General features: G+C 54.0%; 1 protein-coding gene across 1 annotated transcript in view; it reads left to right on the forward strand.

Moving 5' to 3' along the window:
- The window catches only part of CPNE5 (copine 5), a 200023-nt gene that overhangs the window by 148161 nt on the left and 32200 nt on the right, over positions 1-19662 (forward strand). The window contains exons 15-18 of the mRNA XM_074936000.1: positions 6130-6176; positions 6962-7143; positions 10324-10451; positions 11150-11252. Of these exons, the coding sequence (XP_074792101.1) occupies positions 6130-6176; positions 6962-7143; positions 10324-10451; positions 11150-11252 (460 nt within the window). The remainder of the gene's footprint in view (positions 1-6129; positions 6177-6961; positions 7144-10323; positions 10452-11149; positions 11253-19662) is intronic.

A 19662-nucleotide genomic window follows, 5' to 3' on the forward strand; every position in this document is an offset into this window, starting at 1 on the left:
GATTATTGGCTAGGACTGGTGACCACAGAAGTTTTGTTGACTTCAGTGAGCCTGTGACTCATGGAATGATTGCGTTGTGTGTCTACTAGTCTAGAATGGGCAGAGCTGAACCAAACTGGGGCATAATGTTCTCCAGCTGAGCAAGCCCCGAACAACACAGTGTTTGCACTTTGGCTGGACCCCTACCAGTTTGTCCAGGAGACAGTTTCCCTCGATCTTTTGAGCTATGTGAGTGAGATGGTATTTATATGTGAGTGTGCATTGTAGTGTAACCCCGGGTTCACTGGCTTTGGATCACACTGACCATTCAAAGTAAGGTTAAGAAAAGATGCAGAGTATAGTGATCAACAAGGGAAAGAGACTATTGAAATCACAACCCACCGTGCTAATGACCGGAGCTGTGTGGTCACAGCAGGTCACGACTACAGACTGGTCAGCCTCACTTCAGTCCCCGGCAAAATCATGGAGCAGGTCCTCAAGGAATCCATTTTAAGCACTTGGAGGAGAGGAAGGTGATCAGGAACAGTCAACATGGATTCACCAAAGGCAAGTCATACCTGACCAACCTGATTGCCTTCTATGATGAGATAACTGGCTCTGTGGGCATGGGGAAAGTGGTGGATGTGATATATCTTGACTTTAGCAAAGCTTTTGATATGGTCTCCCACAGTATTCTTGCCAGCAAGTTAAAAAAGTATGGATTGGATGAATGGACTATAAGGTGGATAGAAAGCTGGCTAGATTGTCGGGCTCAACAGGTAGTGATCAATGGCTCCATGTCTAGTTCGTAGCAGATGTCAAGCGGACTGCCCCAGGGGTCAGTCCTGGGGCCGATTTTGTTCAATATCTTTATTAATGATCTGGATAGTGGGATGAATTGCACCCTCAGCAAGTTCACAGATGACACTAAACTGGGAGGAGAGGTAGATACGCTGGAGGGTAGGCATAGGGTCCAGAGTGACCTACACAAATTGGAGGATTGAGCCAAAAGAAATCTGATGAGGTTCAACAAGGACAAGTGCAGAGTTCTGCACTTAGGACGGAAGAATCCCATGCACCGCTACAGACTGGGGACCGACTGGCTAAGCAGCAGTTCTGCAGAAAATGACCTGGGGATTACAGTGGATAAGAATATATAAGTCAGCAGTGTGCCCTTGTTGCCAGGAAAGCCCATGGCATATTGGGCTGTATTAGTAGGGGCATTGCCAGCAGATCGAGGGACGTGATCGTTCCCCTCTATTCGGCACTGGTGAGGCCTCATCTGGAGTACTGTGTCCAGTTTTGGTCCCCCCACTACAGAAGGGATGTGGAAAAATTGGAGAGAGTCCCACGGAGGGCAACAAAAATGATTAGGGGGCTGGGGCACATGATTTACAAGGAGAGGCTGAGGGAACTGGGGTTATTTAGTCTGCAGAAGAGAAGAGTGAGGGGAGATTTGATAGCAGCCTAGATGACCTCCTGAGGTCTCTTCCAACCCTAATATTCTATGATTCCATTTTCAGGGAGGGGGGCTGTTGGGAGGACACTCTGGTAAGAACTGAGCTCAGGAAACTGAAGGTGCATTTTGCAAGGTCTAGCATTCCTGACATGCTCTGTCCAGACAAAGGGCCACCACTCACTGCAGCAGAATTCAAATGATTCAGTGCCAAAGCTAAGCACAAGACGTCTTCCCCTGGGTACCCACAAAGCAACAGGCAGGCAGAGTCAGCAGCAAGGAGAGCCAAAAGACAGATGGCAAAGGCAAAACAGATGGAAGGGACATCTAGCACAGACAGACAGATCACAGAATCACAGAATATCAGGGTTGGAAGGGACCTCAGGAGGTCATCTAGTCCAACCCCCTGCTCAAAGCAGGACCAATCCCCAACTAAATCATCCCAGCCAGGGCTTTGTCAAGCCTGACCTTAAAAACCTCAAAGGAAGAAGATTCCAACACCTCCCTAGATAACCCGTTCCAGTGCTTCACCACCCTCCTAGTGAAATCGTGTTTCCTAATATCCAACCTAAACCTCCCCCACTGCAACTTGAGACCATTACTCCTCGTTCTGTCATCTGCCACCACTGAGAACAGCCGAGCTCCATCCTCTTTGGAACCCCCCTTCAGGTAGCTGAAGGCAGCTATCAAATCCCCCCTCACTCTTCTCTTCTGCAGACTAAATAACCCCAGTTCCCTCAGCCTCTCCTCGTAAATCATGTGCCCCAGCCCCCGAATCATTTTCGTTGCACTCTGCTGGACACTCCAATTTGTCCACATCCTTTCTGTAGTGGGGGGGGACCAAAACTGGACACAGTACTCCAGGTTTGGCCTCACCAGTGCTGAATAGAGGGGAATAGTCACTTCCCTCGATCTGCTGGCAATGCTCCTACTAATACAGCCCAATGTGCCATTGGTCTTCGTGGCAACAAGGGCACACTGCTGACTCACATCCAGCTTCTCGTCCACTGTAATCCCCAGGTCCTGTTCTGCAGAACTGTCATTGCTCACCCACACACTGCTAGTTTTTGCCCCTTGGCGTTTTTAAGGGCTGCTCTCACAAGAGCTTTGGCCTTGTCTCTTCCCATCTGGCGGGTGAGGTGTTAATGCCCGTTGACAGCATCGGCCCCTTGTTAGGCGTCTCCCTGGGCAGCTGAGGGCACGGCTTGTCACAAAGCAGCTGATGCTGGTTTGTGGCAGGAGCTGACAGCCAGCATGGCATAGCTGAGATGATTGGAGAAGCCAGAGCTCCTGGCAGAAAGGTGCCCATGGGCTGCCCTTTCAGCCATCACTCCTACTCAGTGCCAATGCTATCTAGCCCCTCAGCCCCACGAGGCACAGGGAGGTCAAACCATTTTACACACATCCCAGGATGATAGTCCAGAGGTGACAAGGGATACATTTGATCTGTGTATTTGTCAGAGGTTTAATAAAACACTCCACAGGTGAGGACCAGCCTGCTCCTGCAGGTGGAGCAGTGATCCGCATGCCAGGACTCCTGGGTTCCTTTCCCAGCTCTGCACTGTGGTGGGGAGAGCTAGTGAGTCTAGTGACTCAGGGCAAGTGGGGTCTGGCCTGGCTCAGCTACAGCCTTGCTCTGTAACTCCTCACAAGCCTTGTGCTCTGGCTGCTCAGCTTGACACTCCTCAGAGGGGCCTGGGCTCAGCAGCTGCCGTTAATGATCACGCCTCTGAGGTGTCTCAAGTTGGATACGTCGAATTTCGGCCCTAGGAGTCAGATCTTTGGTGGGTTTAAATCAGCATCACGCCCCTGACTTCACTGTAGCGAGGCTGATTCACACCAGCGGCAGCTGGACCTTAGTTTATAGCATCTCCCTGATCCTGATGGGATTTGAGCATAAGGGGCCTGATTCTTCTCTCACAATGGTGTAACATTACTGCTTTCAGTGGGGTCACTCCTGATTTACACCAGGGTCAGTAAAAGAGGAGCTGGGCCCAGTGGGATTAGGGTGGGTAAGCGGGGAATTGGGCCCAGTGGGATTACTCCTGATTTACACCAGGGTGAGCGAGTGAGGAATTGAGCCCACTGGGGTTATTCCTGATTTACACCAGAGTGGGTAAGAGGGGAATTGGGCCTAGTGGGATTACTCCTGATTTACATCAGGATGAGTGAGAGAGGAATCGAGCCTAATAAGATTACTCCTGATTTACACCAGGGCGGGTAAGAGGGGAAAGGGGCCCAGTGGGATTACTTCTGATTTACACCAGGGCGGGTAAGAGGGGAAAGGGGCCCAGTGGGGTTACTCCTGATTTACACCCGGGGAGGAGAATCAAACACATACTTTCATTCTCATCTCATCCATTCAACCAAACCACTTCTCTGGAGCGAGGCTGGGGTGAGAGGAAGGTGCCTGCGTTCACAAACACTGCTGATGACTCGTGGGGTACAGTCTCCTTAGTTGCCTAATTAATGTAGCTGATTAAAACCTTGCCATGGCTAATGTGCCTGGTCCGGCGGCCGCAGAGTCAGCGTTGCTGTTGAGTAGCAGGCTGAGGCGGAAGGGGACGTGCATGGACAGCGGGTATAATAGGCGTTAGCACAGCCGTCTCTGCTGCCCCACACATGGGCTGTGGTGCCCCCCACCCCGCCTCTTCCCCTCCCTGCTCTGGCCCTTCCCCGAGGCTCCCACGGCTTGCTGCTGCTGCCTGGAGTGAATCTTCCTCCTCTCCTCTCCCCCACCCCAGCCCCTTCCCCTTCCCCTTCCCCCCCTCGGAGGTCCCCACAGCTGCAGGCCGCGTCTCTCGCGGGGCGCGGGGGGAGTGTGAGAATGCGAGCGGGGAGTCAGTGGCAGACGGGGGGAGTGAGAGGGTGAGCAGAGGGGATCCCCGACTAACTTTACACAGTGAAAAAGCCTTCCAGAGACCGAGTAGCAGAGATCACTGGAACGGCTACAGAGCCATGACAGTGGTAATGAACCCATCTGACAGGCATTCGCCAACGCCCAGGGAGCCTTTGGCCACATTCCACTGGCTTTTCTATTGGAGGAAAATCTGTTATTGGGGTTAAAACCAGTTTCCCAACGACGACGCCTCAGTGAGTCTCTGTACCCAGAAGTAACTGCTGACCTGGCTCAAGGAGGAGCTGCCATAGCCAGTGCATTTATTTCTTGATCTAGTCGTTTTATTCAAACCCAGTTGAAGTAAACGAACCTGGCAGGGAATTCTGGGTAAGGAAGGTGATTAAACTGCTGCCCTAATGCCGGCTGCCACCGACAAGCACTTTCCAAAAGGAGAGGTTAGGCTTCAGGGTGGCGCAGGCAGCCTGGTGCTTCGTCTCTCTGTATGGCGTATACCAAACTCCCTGCCACGCAGAGGAGAATCTGTCTGGCAATTCGGCTACACCTGGTGCCTTGGGGAATGTTATTAGTGCTTTAAGGTGAAAAGGGGAGAGGGTGTCATGGGGGGGGGTGCAGCAGCAGGTAAGGAGGCGAGCGGGGAGCCAGCTGCACAGCAGGTGGGGGAGGGTCTGGTGTGGGGGGAAGGGTCTGGTGGGGGCGGGGTGAGGAGGCCAGCAGCAGGTGGGCGAGCAGCAGGAGAGCGGGGGAGGAGATGATTGGAGGGGTGTGTGAAGAGGTGAGTGGCGAATCAGGGGTGGGGCCTGGTGCAGAGCAGGGGTGGAGTGGGGGTAGGACTGTGGGCGGAAGAGGCAGAACAAGGAGCTCGCCTCCCCCAGGGGAAATTTCACCCACCACCAATGGGGACATGGCTGGTGTGCCAGTCACTGCAGACAATCCTATGTACTCAGACCACACTTACCCCTTCTGTGCAGGGCGAGTGGGGAATTCATAGACCCCGGAGCTGGTTCTCACCTGGCTGCTGCTGTGGTCAAGGGATGATTTCTGGGTGCGTGGGAGTAGCTCGCTGATCTGACAGAGCGAGTGTGGGCTCCTCTCCCAGTCTCCTCTCTATAGGGCCTGATCCTGCAAAATGCTGGGAAATACCAGGGGCTGTGGGTGCTCAGTGCCTCTCTGACTCAAGCCAGGGGATGAGAGCACAGGTGGGCACCAGGAAATGGATGCAGCTTGAGAGTCAAAGGCAGGGCTGTAAAACAACCCAAGAGGGAGCTCCGCACTCCTGGTCAGACAGGCAGAATTGCTCAGCTCAGCTTCCGTTGTTCTCAGCCCAGCCCCAGCTGGGAGCATTTCTGGCCATTAACGTGTCTCTTATTGACTCAGGCCCCCCTTTATCTCCCTGAGCGAAGCTGCTGTCTCCAGTCGCTTTGAGGCTCAGCTGGGGTGAAATGCGATGTGCGGGTGCAGTGCCCAGGTGGGAGAGCCTGGCCACTGGCTCAATGACTCCACTCTCCCTGCTTAGATCCCCTCGAAGCTCTCCCCACCTGCTGCACTGGGGAGATGTTAACAAAGGCCATTGGGAGCTCGCTTGGCTGCCAGTTTCCCATGGATTTGCTCAGCTGTGCATTGCCACCTGTGACATCTGTGCATCAAGAGACTGCAGATGAGAACAGCACAGTCTGAATCTCCGTCTGAGCTCTTCCAAACAAGCCAGGGTGTCGAGGCCTGGCGACTGGTTTGGGAACATTAGCCCCATCGAGGGTGGAGTCTGAACAGAACGCCTGCAGAATCTGCACCAGCCTGCCAGAGCTTCTGACTAATGGTGTCATTGTCCCCTTTTCAGGACACAGATCAATTTCACAGTGGCCATTGACTTCACAGCTTCCAATGGTGAGTTCTACCAGATTAACCGTACTAATGTTCCCTGAAGCATGGTCAGTCTCTGTTCAGACAGCTGGTGGCTGCTCAGACAATACATTACACTAAACCCCTCTGAGATGTTATGTATTTATTGCACAGTCGTCCATTCCCCATAAAGGCCTGTGAAATCAATAGTTATTTTATGACTGTTGAGCACTTGTTAAATCTGTCGATAGGTATTAGGTACCCTTACAGGGATGGGGTTTTATACTATTAACGAACAAGTGTCCTGCCCAAACACCTGGGGCCTGGTTCTGTTCTGATTTAGAGCAGTTTGATACCAGCATCACTCCACTGGCCTCCGCAGAGTTACTCCTCATTTACACGGGTGGAGGTGAGAGCTGGATCCTGGCCCTTGGGTCACCATGTTTTCTCAAGCCACCCAGGCCAATGCCCATGGACATCAATGAGGGTTGGACTCACCTCACTGGTATTATTGATTATTTATATTGCCATAGTGACTAGTATCCGCGATTCTGGCCCAGGACCCCATGGTGCAAGGTGCTGTACAAACAGAACAAAAGCACAGTCCCTGCCCCACACAGCTGACAATCGCTCTCTTATGTCAGTTTCCCCCCTACAGTGACAGAGGAATTACTCTTGACTTCCCTTGGTGTGTGTGAGAATCAGGCCCTGAGTAAAGACCTCAGTCCCTCAGCTGACCTGACAAATGCACATGCCCCCCCCAAACCCCCACTGCTTTGCCCATGTGCTGCTGCCTGCTGGTCTGTGTGACCCTTCTCTCTCTCCGTCAGGCAACCCCTCGCAATCCACCTCCCTGCACTACATGAACCCGTACCAGCTCAACGCCTACGCCATGGCGCTGAAGGCGGTGGGCGAGATCATCCAGGACTACGACAGTGACAAGATGTTCCCCGCACTTGGGTTCGGAGCCAAAATCCCTCCTGACGGGCACGTGTCCCACGAGTTCCCCCTGGTACTGCCATGCCCTTCGAATCGCTCTACCACTTAGGGCAGGTCTACACTACCAGCTGGCATCAGCACAGCTGAGCTGCTCTCGAGCTGCTGGTGAAGGCGTGCCACGCCGACGGGAGAGAGCTCTCTTGGGTTCATAACTCCACCTCCGCCAGAGGCGGTGGCTGTTGCAGCAGGGCGGTCACCCCGCTCGGGTTAAAAACAGCCCTGGGAAAGGGCTGCCCCGGGGAGCCAATCACAAGCGGGCTTGAGGCAGCCAATCAGGGTATAAGAAGGGCGCCTGGGGAGACAGAAGTCAGAAGGATGGAGCTGCTTGGGAGAGACGGGGTCCCTTGGACAGGGGCAGGGGCAGGGGCAGGGGCAGGGGCAGGGGCAGGGGCAGGGGCAGGGGCAGGGGCAGGGGCAGGGGCAGGGGCAGGGGCAGGGGCAGGGGCAGGGGCAGGGGCAGGGGCAGGGGCAGGGGCAGGCTGAGCTGAGCTGAGCTGAGCTGAGCTGGGGAGCTCTGGCCTGGCGACCTCCCAGGCTGAGGCCTTGCAGCAAAGGCCTGAGGACGTACTAGGGCTGCAGGGAGGCAGCCAGGCCAAGAAAAGCAGCAGGTCCAACCCCCTTGCCAGTGATGAGTGGCCATTTCAGACTACAGCCTGCCCCTGAGAGAAGGGGCTAGATGACGACTGGCAGTAGCCACTGAGACAAGGTGGGTACAGGGCAGGGGTGGGCAAACTTTTTGGCCTGAGGGCCACATCGGGTTTCCAAAATTGTATGGAGGGCTGGTCAGGGGAGACTGTGTGTCCCCAAACAGCCAGGCATAGCCTGGCCCCTGACCCCTATCTGATCCCCCCCTGCTTCTTGCCCCCTGATGGCCCCGCCTGGGACTCCTACCCCATCCAATCCCCCCCGTTCCCTGTCCCCTGATGGCCCCCTGGGACTCCTGCCCCATCCACCCCTCCCTGACCACCCCTGGAGCCCCTGCCCCTGACTGCCCCCCACTACCCCATCCAACCCCTCTTCTCATTCCTGACTGCCCCCCCTGGGACCCCTGCCCCATCCAACCACCCTTCTCCCTGTCCCCTGACTGCCCCCTGCTGCCCCATCCAACCCCCCCTTTCCTTCCTGACTGCCCCCCCCGGGACCCCTGCCCCATCCAACCACCCTTCTCACTGCCCCCTGGTGCCCCATCCAACCCCCCCTTTCCTTCCTGACTGCCCCCCCTGGGACCCCTGCCCCCATTCAACCCTCCTGTTTCCTGCCCTCTGACCGCCCCGACCCCTCAAACTTCCCTGCCCTCTCACCCCCCCCCCACTCCCTGCCCCCTTACCGCGCTGCCTGGAGCACCGGGTCAGGCTGGGCTCTGCAGCTGTGCTGCCCCAGGAGCTCCCAGCCCCCCCACCCCCCCAGCCCGGAGCATTGTTGCCGGCGGCGCGGCGTGCTGAGGCTGCGGGGGAAGGGGGAACAGTGGGGGAGGGGCCGGGGACGAGCCTCCCTGCCAGGAGCTCAGGGGCTGGGCAGGAGGGTCCCGCGGGCTGTAGTTTGCCCACCTCTGGTATAGGGTGTTGGGGTTCCCCTGGGAGGGGAGACCCAGAGTGTGGGGGCATTGCTGTGGGGCAGCACCCGTGGGTCAGCGGCACTGGGGTCCGGGAGGGACATGGGGCCAGAGGTGGTGGAGACAAGAGGGCAGGTACCTGCGAGTGAGAACCCGGCCAGAGGAGGGCGCGCCTGAGCTGGATGAGCTAATTCCCAGAGTGCCAGCAGGAGGCGCCGTGGCGGTGAGTGCCCTGCCCTGCTACAGCTCTGCTGGCGCCGTGTGTCGGTCAGGATGGCGGCGTCGCTCCGCGGGTGTGGGTTATGCGCACACCTGAGCCGCGTAACCCTGCCGTGGTCACCAGCGCGTAGACAGCCTCTTTTCCAGCCTCTGCCGCCATGCTGTGCCCGCGCGGACGTGACGGGCCTCGCTCCTGTCCAGCAGGCGGTCTGGCCAGAGCCCGAAAGAGCAGCCCCGTGAGGCACTGAGCACCCTCAGCTCCTGCCGGCTGCGGTGGGTGTGGATGGTGCTCAGCGCCTGACAGGATCAGGCCCTTAGTGGGGGTCAGGGCGTGTATGGCACCACCTCCCCACTAGTCTGACCCCCTGGTTAGACCAGCCAGTCTGTGTGATCCCTGAGCAGACTTGCCGGAGGTGCCTCCGCAGAGCAGCCAACGCTGATCAGGGCCCGTGACTGTGGCACAGCCTGACGGGTCTCCGAGTGCTTGGTCGGCCCTAGCGGAGCCTCAGGGGGTCCCTCTGCACAGCCGCCGTGGCGAGGCCCAGAGCCGGGCTCAGCAGGCTCGGGCTTGTGCTGCGGCTCTCAAAACATCTGGGTAGATGCTTGGGCTCCGACGCCCACCCCCCACCGTAAGCTTCAGAGCCCGAGCGCCAGCCCCAGTCCAGTCGTCTACACCCAGTTGGCGCACAAGCCGAGTGTGTCGACCCTGGGCTCTGAGCCACGCTGCTCTGGGCTTCCACGAGGCCTCTGTGGCTTGGCCTTAGCCAGCCAAACAGCCATGATCACCAAGGGTAGGAGCATAGCTGCTCTGAGGACAGGACAATGGATTTCCCATGGGGAGGGAATAAAAATTTGAGCAGGGAACCCTGGTTTTTCTTAGTGAGCCTCTTCCCAGTCCCCACTGGAGAAGGGACATAGCTGCTGTCTCCCCACCCCCACCCCCAGGAGAGAGCTTCCCTCCTTACAGCATGGGGGAGGTTACTCCGGTGACTCCCTGAGCCCCACTCTCCGGAGATGCCAGCTAGGGACTGAGCCTCAGCAATGGAAGCCATTTCAGTGCCAGAGCTGGGTCTCCTGGGTTCTATTCCAACCTCTTGGGTGTACTCTGTTTGTCCTTGGTTAAGCCATGTCCCCTCTCTGTGCCTCAGTTTCCCCACCAGGAACATGGGGATGATGGTGCTTTTAAAGCAATTTGAGATCCTAGGATGGAAACCACTGCACAAGTGCTAACTGTTATCATCACTGTTCCTCTGAGGCCATAGGGTAACCCCTTCAGGTGATTCCTCCCAGCACTGTGGGGAATTCCTCACATTCCTCTGGCCAGCGCTCCAAGCCGGGCTCTGGGAAATAAAAGTGGGGGGATGGGGAATGACTCCCCTGTTTGGGAACCCCCCCTCACTGCCCTTCCTCCCTCTCTCTCAGAACGGCAACACCGACAACCCCTACTGCAGCGGGATTGAGGGCATTTTAGAAGCCTATCACAAGAGCCTCAAGACTGTCCAGCTGTATGGCCCAACTAACTTTGCCCCAGTAGTCAACCATGTGGCCAGGTACATCCAGCTAGTGCATTGACTCGGTGGCAGTATCCCACAGCCAGGCTTGCTCGGTCACCCCTCCCTGAGCCAGAAGTGGGCTGGTGGTACCCACTAGAGAGCTATGTCAGTGTCTGCATAGAGTGGCCAACTGGGAGCAGCAAAAGAGTCAAGAGCTGTTTGATCACAGCCAGAGCCGGGAAGGAGCTAGCCAGGGCAGTGGATCCTCCAGGGCTGTGTCCAATCCATGTGTATGTCTCAAGCCCTGGTTCCGGGAGCATGGTGTGTATTTATGTCACTCCCTGGCCTGGGTCAAGGCCCATGTTTAACACCCTGCAGCTGGACTAGCAGGGATGTGCCACAGCCCTTTACTCCCAGGAGAATCCTGGCTTGGGTAAGTGGTGTCACAGCCCAGCTCTCTTGGGAGCTCACGTGGCCCCTGGGCAACAGCAGAAACGGAGGTTACGTTTGGGGGCAGGGAGAGGAGGAGGGGGACTCCCCTTGGGGAGCTCTAATCTTGCCACAGAAATCTCCCAAACTGGGAAATTGGAGAAGCTGCTCTGTACCACAGACCTGGGGACAAATTCCCCATGGGGTCACTGGAGTTACCCCCGGGATGAACATGGCCCAGGGCAGCAAGGTTAGAGCTCAGAGTCCCTAATCCCCGGTACCCACCCCCCAGAAGCCTACTCTCACGTGAACATCTTCCCGTCCAGGTACGCCACCACTGAACAGGACGGCTCCCAGTACTTCGTGCTCCTGATCATCACGGATGGGGTGATATCGGACATGGCCCAGACGAAGGAAGCCATCGTCAATGTGAGTAGCCGGGGTTCTGCTCACCTGCAGTGCCACCAGTATCCTGCAGCACACCAAGCCAATGTCTGCCCGAGTGCCACTCGCTCGGACAGACGGAAAGTAACATCAAGCAAGCAGATTTTACTAGACCCGCTAAGGCTGATGGCTTATGCAGAATCCCAGTGAGGTTTGTCAAGCTCTGTCTAGCCTCATGTGGAGGTAATGGAGTTCAAGATTAGCCCCTGTCTCCAGAGGTTCCCTAAATTCTGTCAGCCCAGTGTCCCAGGTACCAGAGAGCTCAGAGGCTGCCGTGGCTGTCGACAGATGGATGGCTATAACAACCTGGGGACTCGGTCTGTGCCCTCATCACTTGGGTGGCCCAACCTCCCTCTGTGCCCACTAATGGGCACAGTCGGAAGCTTTGGCCTTTTCCCTTAGCTAGAGTCGTCGACTTAGGGCAGCAGTGATTGCATAACAACCCTGTGCGAATGCAGAGACCCGACTGTGATATTTGTCATTCACATAGGAAGTGATTAGTACTAGCTCCACGGGACAAGCCAGCCAAATCCACACCTTTAGAACAAATGCTACACATGCTGTGCAGTCAGAAAGTCACCCCTACAGGGTCACACTACTTCCTCCCCAAGCTTGTAATCTCCTACTGTCCCTTCCTGTGACATACCAGCGCACAATCCAGATCAGTGAGGAGATGTGTCACCCCTGCCCTGCAGCCTGGGGTGCCTTACAATGCTTTGCTGAAATGGCTCCCACCTGGGCCACTCACAAACAGCCTGCCACATGAAAGTCTGTGTGTGACTGGGTTACACTCTGGTTCTCACCAGCCTGGGTTATACTGCAAGGTGACCGCAACACACTCCCAGTCTTAAATTTCCCCCCAGAAAGGTATATCCTATCCTTCCCAGCTGTCTCCTGTACAGTACAAGCGATATTAGGTCTGTCATTTCTCCTAAAGGAATAATATGCACACAACTTGCCACCCCAGATGCAGTTTCCCAGACACTCCAATTTAAACACACTGGATTAGATAAAACAAGTTTATTAACCACAAAGAGAGAGATTGTAAGTGAGTACGGGTAATGAGGCATAAAAGTCAGAAATGGTTACAAGAAAAATAAAGACAAAATGCTACTGGTGCCTAACTTAACAAACTCTACTAAATTCAAAGCAAAGTTTTCTCATCCCATGTTTCCGCTATCTGACTGGACAAACTTCTTAGGTCAGGATCCCACCCCCGAGTCCAACGACTGCTTCCTTTGTCACTTCAGGTGCAGTAAATGTGATGGGCAGGGGGAGTGAGAGGGGTGCCTTGGGATGTTTTTCCCTCCATTTTATAGTTTCAGTCCCTCTCTTGAAAAACATTCCCAGCTGAGAACTAGGAGACCAAGACTCTGTGTGGAAGGATGTTCCCCGCTGCTTTTTTCTCACCTGTTTGAGCTTCCTTTGTTTCCATTGCTGCTTGACGGCTCTGTGTACTGCTTATATGCGACTGAAGCAGAGCACACACTCCTTTGCCTAGGTCAGATGTGTTTGCCAGCCTCAGTTTGGAAAATGTGGTAATAACACCATACAGGGGAATCTTAAACTTCACATACAGTGCTGCCAGACACATTTTACCAGGACGATACTGATCTGCAAATTATGAGTTTTCAAATGATACCTTGCAAGGTGTACTTTGTACAAAGATTATTACAATAAAGTGTGAACACAGGAATACATTCTGTCTCACTTCCTTCAATGGCTGTTTGCCCCAGACCTGAGCTCCCAGTGCCAGAGTGCTGTTCCCATCTCCCTTATATTCAGGGTGGAATCTAAAGAACCATTTCAGCCCCAGTGAATAATCAGATATTAATTTGCACTGGCGTTCCAAGATCTGCTAACGATAGGACAACGGGAGAACACTATTACTGATGGAAATTTTGAATAACTTGATAATGTGTGTACCTGTGAGGTTTCACAGGATTTGAACACACGTCTGCAGCACTTCAGGTGGGCAGTGACTCTACCCCACCACCAGGCAGCCTTGGCATAGCCATTAATAATGCACCAGACATCCTGGGAGACCAGTCACTATGGGAAGTGCCGCCCATGGTAGATGACTGTCAGCCTCTCCCATGACTGCTGATTGGCCCAGACCCACCAGGTAAGCCTGGAGGGAGTACCAGGAAGTGACAGTGCATCAAGGCAGATCGTGACCTGCTGCTGAGATAGATCCTGCCTCACTCTGGGTTGCTGTTCCCCTGCCTCATTCCTCCTTCCTCACCCTTCCTCCGGTTCCTGGCTCTTGACCCCTGGCTCCGGACCTGAGATATCGACTCAACCTTGACCTCCTCCAACTCTGACCCCTGGACCTGACTGCGCACATCCCGGTCCCTGGCAGTTTGCACAGATGACTCTGACCCTGCACAGCCTGTGCCCCAGTGGGGACATGGAGGGAGCGGGCAGTCCATTGCCCAGCCAGCCCCCAGAAGCACCAGATCCCTGGGCACAGATCACCCACACAGAAGCTGAGGTTTCGGCTCCATGGCCAGAGACAGCACAACGTTGTGCAGAAAACCAGGCCCTCCATGGGTAGGCACAGGTGATGGCCCCACCACTTGAGCCAGGCCCTGTGATGCCTCTACTGCAGCAATCGATGGAGACTGCCAAAAATTCGGGGGTTTGCTTAATTAGTGCTGTCTATTGTTTCTGCTCTGCTCCCAGACTGACTCCACAAAGCAGGCCAAGGTGGGGCTGGTAACTAGTTTACTGACTGGTGAGGCACTGGATTGGGCCTCTCCTCTGCTCAAGCAGACTAGTCGGGCACTGATGGACTGGAGCACCCTCCTCTGAGCCTTTTCCACAATTGCTGATGACCCTCTCAGCATGCGATCGGCCAAAGCCTCCCCAAGGAATCTGCGGCAGCAACAGGGGCCGGCCCCCCTCGTCCATGGCACACTTCATGGCTTGTGGCCAACACCAAGTGGCACAAGGTGGCCCAGTTGTACCAGTTCCAGTGGGGATTAAGCAAAGAGTGAGTTAGCGTGGGCAGAAGCCCCTGTGAACCTGGACACCTCCATTGATCTGGCCACTGGTTTCTAATTCAGCTGTGCCTCCATGGCGAAACTCAATGACTGCCCTTGCAGTGGGCACTCATTGACTCCAGAGCCATTGACAATTTCATAAATTCCAAGACTGCCCGAGCTCTGCAAATTGCCATCTGGCAGAAGTCCATGCTGGATGTTGTGGAAACTGTAGATGGGACCCTCTTATCCTTGGGCTGGTAACCCAGGAGACAGTGCCCCTGGAAGCAGTAATTCAGGAGCACCGAGAATTGCTGCAGTTCAGGGTGGTCTGTTCCCCACATTTCCCCTGAAGCTTGGCATCACGTGGTTGGCATGGCGTGACCCCCATATTCTCTGGCGATCACAGAGAATCAGCTTCCCATAGAATCATAGAATATCAGGGTTGGAAGGGACCTAGTCCAACCCCCTGCTCAAAGCAGGACCGATCCCCGACTAAATCATCCCAGCCAGGGCTTTGTCAAGCCTGACCTTAAAAACTTCTAAGGAAGGAGATTCCACCACCTCCCTAGGTAACGCATTCCAGTGTTTCACCACCCCCCTCGTGAAAAAGTTTTTCCTAATATCAAACCTAAACCTCCCCACTGCAACTTGAGACCATTATTCCTTGTTCTGTCATCTGCTACCACTGAAAACAGTCTAGAGCCATCCTCTTTGGAACCCCCTTTCAGGTAGTTGAAAGCAGCTATCAAATCCCCCCTCATTCTTCTCTTCTGAAGACTAAACATCCCCAGTTCCCTCAGCCTCTCCTCATAAGTCGTGTGTTCCAGTCCCCGAATCATTTTTGTTGCTCTCCACTGGACTCTTTCCAATTTTTCCACATCCTTCTTGTAGTGTGGGGCCCAAAACTGGACACAGTACTCCAGATGAGGCCTCACCAATGTCGAATAGAGGGGAATGATCACGTCCCTCAATCTGCTGGCAATGCCCCTACTTATACAGCCCAAAATGCCATTGACCTTCTTGGCAACAAGGGCACACTGTTGACTCCTATCCAGCTTCTTGTCCACTGTAACCCCTAGGTCCTTTTCTGCCGAACTGCTGCCGAGCCATTCGGTCTCTAGTCTGTAGCGGTGCATGGGATTCTTCCGTCCTAAGTGCAGGACTCTGCACTTGTCCTTGTTGAACCTCAACAGATTTCTTTTGGCCCAATCCTCCAATTTGTCTAGGGCCCTCTGTATCCTATCCCTACCCTCCAGCATATCTACCTCTCCTCCCAGTTTAGTGTCATCTGCAAACTTGCTGAGGGTGCAATCCACACCATCCTCCAGATCATTTATGAAGATATTGAACAAAACCGGCCCGAGGACCGACCCTTGGGGCACTCCACTTGATCCTGGCTGCCAACTAGACATGGAGCCATTGATCACTACCCATTGAGCCCGACAATCTAGCCAGCTTTCTATCCACCTTATAGTCCATTCATCCAGCCCATACTTCTTTAACTTGCTGGCAAGAATACTGTGGGAGACCGTGTGAGCTCTGTCGGCAGGCCTGCCTCTGTAGCAGCAACAGCAGCAAGACCCTGGACCTAGGGGCCCCATCCCAGGCAGCATTGAGTCTACCCCTATATGTGCCGGGGGCTCACAGCGACTGGCTGGAGCGAGACACTCCTGGGTCTGACACCCCTTCCCACCCCTGCATTCCTGATAAATACCAGGCTTATGCAGACGTCTTCAGGAAAAAAGTGTGGACACATTGCCTCCATACCGACACTGTAATGTCACTGTTGACCTACAGTCAGGGTGAAAGTTCCCTGTGGCCGTAATTATGCGATGCCCGAACCAGAACTGGTGATTCTCCAGGCGTGTATTCAAGAAAACAATATATCGATCCTAAATACACCAGTGACCAAGTGCCAGGTTGCAGAGGCATTAGTCAATCCAAATGGCATTACCAGATATTCAGTGTCTTTAATGAGTTTAGAAAGTGGTTTTCCATTCATCTCCCACAGGGGCCACATTCCTCTTCATAAAGAAGAAATACGGGACTTTGCGCCTCTTTGTAGACTACTGGACACTGAATCAAGTGAAAATTTGGAACTGGCACCCCTGGCGGTCAATCCCAGCATTGTTGGATTCCATGAGATCCACATGGATATTCAGCAACCCAGACCTCCTAGAGGTAACAATCTCATGCCCATCTGGGCAGGAGATGAATGGAAAACCACTTTCTAAACTCATTAAAGACACTGAATATCTGGTAATGCCATTTGGACTGACTAATGCCTCTGCAACCTGGCACTTGGTCACTGGTGTATTTAGGATCAATAGGATCACTCCAGCTGAACAAAACTACGAGCTCCTTGATAAAGAATTGCTTGAGATTAAATCCGCCTTTGCGGAGCGGCCTCACTACTGGAGAGGCTTGATGCCCTGGACAAGTGTTACTGATCATAGAAATCTTGAGTATCCGCACAGGGCCGATGCGCTGAACCAGAGACAGCTGAGCGGGGTCTTATTCTTCTCCTGCTTCAACTTCAAGATTACCTACCCACCGGGGAGCAAGCACAGCAAGGCCAATGCTCTGTTCCGTGAAGGAGACTATTACAAGGAAGGAGAGAAAGCTAGCCAGGAACAACCCTACTTCCTCAAGCCCCACAACTTCCTTAGTACCACCCTGTCCCAAGATCTAATCACACTGCTCCAATCAGCCTCTCAGGGTAAGGGGGGGGACCTGCTGGCCCAGAGGGTGGTAGACTCCCAGAGCAAGCAAGAGCTCAGAATGAGAGAGAATATTCCATGCAGGGCGGAATAACATATATACGTTCCACCAGGACTCCCTGGTTGGAGGTACTACATATGAGCCATACTAATCCCCTAGCGGGGCACTACAGTGGCCTCAAGCCACTATCCCAGCCTCCTGCTTCTTCTAGAAACCCTGCATGCCTGCTGAAATTCAGGCGTAGGTTGATTCATGCGATTTATGTGCTTGCACCAAGGTGCTGCACACCAAACCTCTCGGCACCCTGATGACCATGGAGAACCTGCCCTGGCCACGGACAGCCATTGCCATGGATTTCATTGTAGAACTCACCAAGTCAAATAGCCACACAGCAGTACTGTCTCATAGACTCTGAGACTTTAAGGTCACAAGGGACTGTCATGAACATCTAGTCTGACCTCCTGCGCATCGCAGGCCACAGAACCTCACTCCAGTAACTAACCTCTAACCTCTGGCTGAGTTATTGAAGTCCTCAAATCATGGTTTAAAGACGTCAAGTTACAGAGAATCCACCATTGACACTAGTTTAATGCAAGTGACCCGTGCTCCACACTGCAGAGAAAGGCGAAAACACCCTACGGTCTCTGCCAATCTGACCTGGGGGGAAATTCCTTCCTGACCCCAAATCTGGTGATCAGTTAGACCCTGAGCCATGTGGGCAAGACCCAGCAGCCACACGCCTGGGAAAGAATCCACTGTAGGAACTCAGAGCGCTCCCCATCTAGTGTCATAGACCAACTGACCAAGATAGCACACTTCATCCTCTGTGCCCACGCACCATCAGCTGAGGTGGTGGCTCAGCTCCTAGTAACAATGTTGTCTGCCTCCATGGGCTGCTCCACCGCATCACCTCGATCAAGAGACCCAGTTCATCTTGCATGCCTGGCCCGAAACCCTCCAGCTACTAAACATCCACTCCTGTGCCTCCTCAGCATACCACCCCCAGACAGATGGCCTGACGGAGAGGGTGAAGCAAGTACTGGAACAATATTTATGGTGCCTGCTTAATTACCACCAGGACAACTGGTCCACCCTCCTACCCAACACCATATTTGCATACCACAAGGCCAACCATGGCTCCACAGGACAAAGCCCTTTTTTGCTAACTATGGATTTCACCCCTGATTCCTTCAGCCTTTCTGCTGACTTGGTTTAATAAATCCAACACATTCAAGAAGAGCTGAGGGGGCCCTTAAGGATGCGAAGAAGGACTGCAAACAGTGTGCAGATGGCCGGAGACAGGAGGGGTGGTCTTTTCGGTAGGCCACAGGTCTGGTTATCTACTAAGCACCTCAACACGAGCAGGCCCTCTCTCAAGCTAGACCACTAGTTCCTTGGACCCAGCAGATATGTCAGAAAATCAACCCTGTTGCTTTCAAACTCCACCCGCCCAAGTCCCTCAAATTGCACCAGTCTTCCATACTTCTCTCTCGGAACTGTACGCCAGGAATTGTTCCCCAACTGAACACAGCCACTGCCCCCTGGTTCCAGGTCAGGGCCATATGGAGTACGAGGTCTGTGCCATCCTGGACTCCAGATTAAAGTGGGGTCAGTTGTGGAAGCTCATACACCAGGAAGGCTGTGGCCCCCAAGAACAGTCTGGGAGCCTACTGGTAATGTTCACACCCCTGAAATAGTAAAAGACTTTCACAAATGCCACCCAAACAAGCCTGGCCCATATGCCCCAGGGGTGATGTGGGGATTCATAAGTCTTGAACCCAGGTCTGTGAGTGGGTGGTGCTTCCCCCCGCCCCCCCCCCCCCAGGCAGCCGTGGCAGGGTGAGGGTCAATACACCAGACATCCTGGAAGGCCAGGAAGTGCCACCCATGACTGGCAGCTCCTCCCATGACTTCTGATTGGCCCAAACCCACCATGTAAGCCTGTAGGGAGAGAAGCAGGAAGCCTCGTCCCTGACCTGCTGCTGAGACAGACCCTGCTTCGCTCCTGGTTCCTGATTCCTTGACCTTCCCCCAGTTCTTGGCTAGTGACTCTGGCTTGGTCCTCAGCTCTGGACCCCAGCTATCAACTCTAGCTCGAGCTCCTCCAGTCTGACTGTCTATGACTCTAACCACTAGACATGACTGCCCAAGCCCTGGTCCCTCACAGCATCAACCACAGACCACAATGGAGCTATGTGTTGGCATTAAACACCACAGCATTCCAGCCCTGGCCTGTGTTGGGGGGACACAGCTGTGTATTTGACTTTGTTGGGAACACCAATATCCACTGATACTTTGTTTAGTCCGGGCAATGCAACGTTGGCTGTTGTTACATTTACCAATAGAGGGTTGATTGTTTGTCAGTAATGACTAGTGCATGTTGGCCATTGGAAAATGCCCTATACAAATCTATGAAACGCTCTATGAAAAAACTTTTCATAGAGCTCCTTGGTAGTTTGGCCACGTATAGCTGATTCAGGTTTGTTTGCTTGTATTACAGGCAGACATGCTCTGCCTGTTTTGATGGAATTGTTCACGGGTTGGTTGATGTGTAGGAATCAGATCTCTTCTCTCAGGAGTTACCTCAGGATATTCTACAGGTCACTCCTGGCTTTCTGTCAGGCATTGTCTCACTGCAATCAGCTGTTAATGACACGCCTACAGTGTGCCGTGCAGGCACGGATTGC

Source organism: Natator depressus, chromosome 21 (genome assembly GCF_965152275.1).
Source record: "Natator depressus isolate rNatDep1 chromosome 21, rNatDep2.hap1, whole genome shotgun sequence".
Taxonomy (NCBI): domain Eukaryota; kingdom Metazoa; phylum Chordata; order Testudines; family Cheloniidae; genus Natator; species Natator depressus.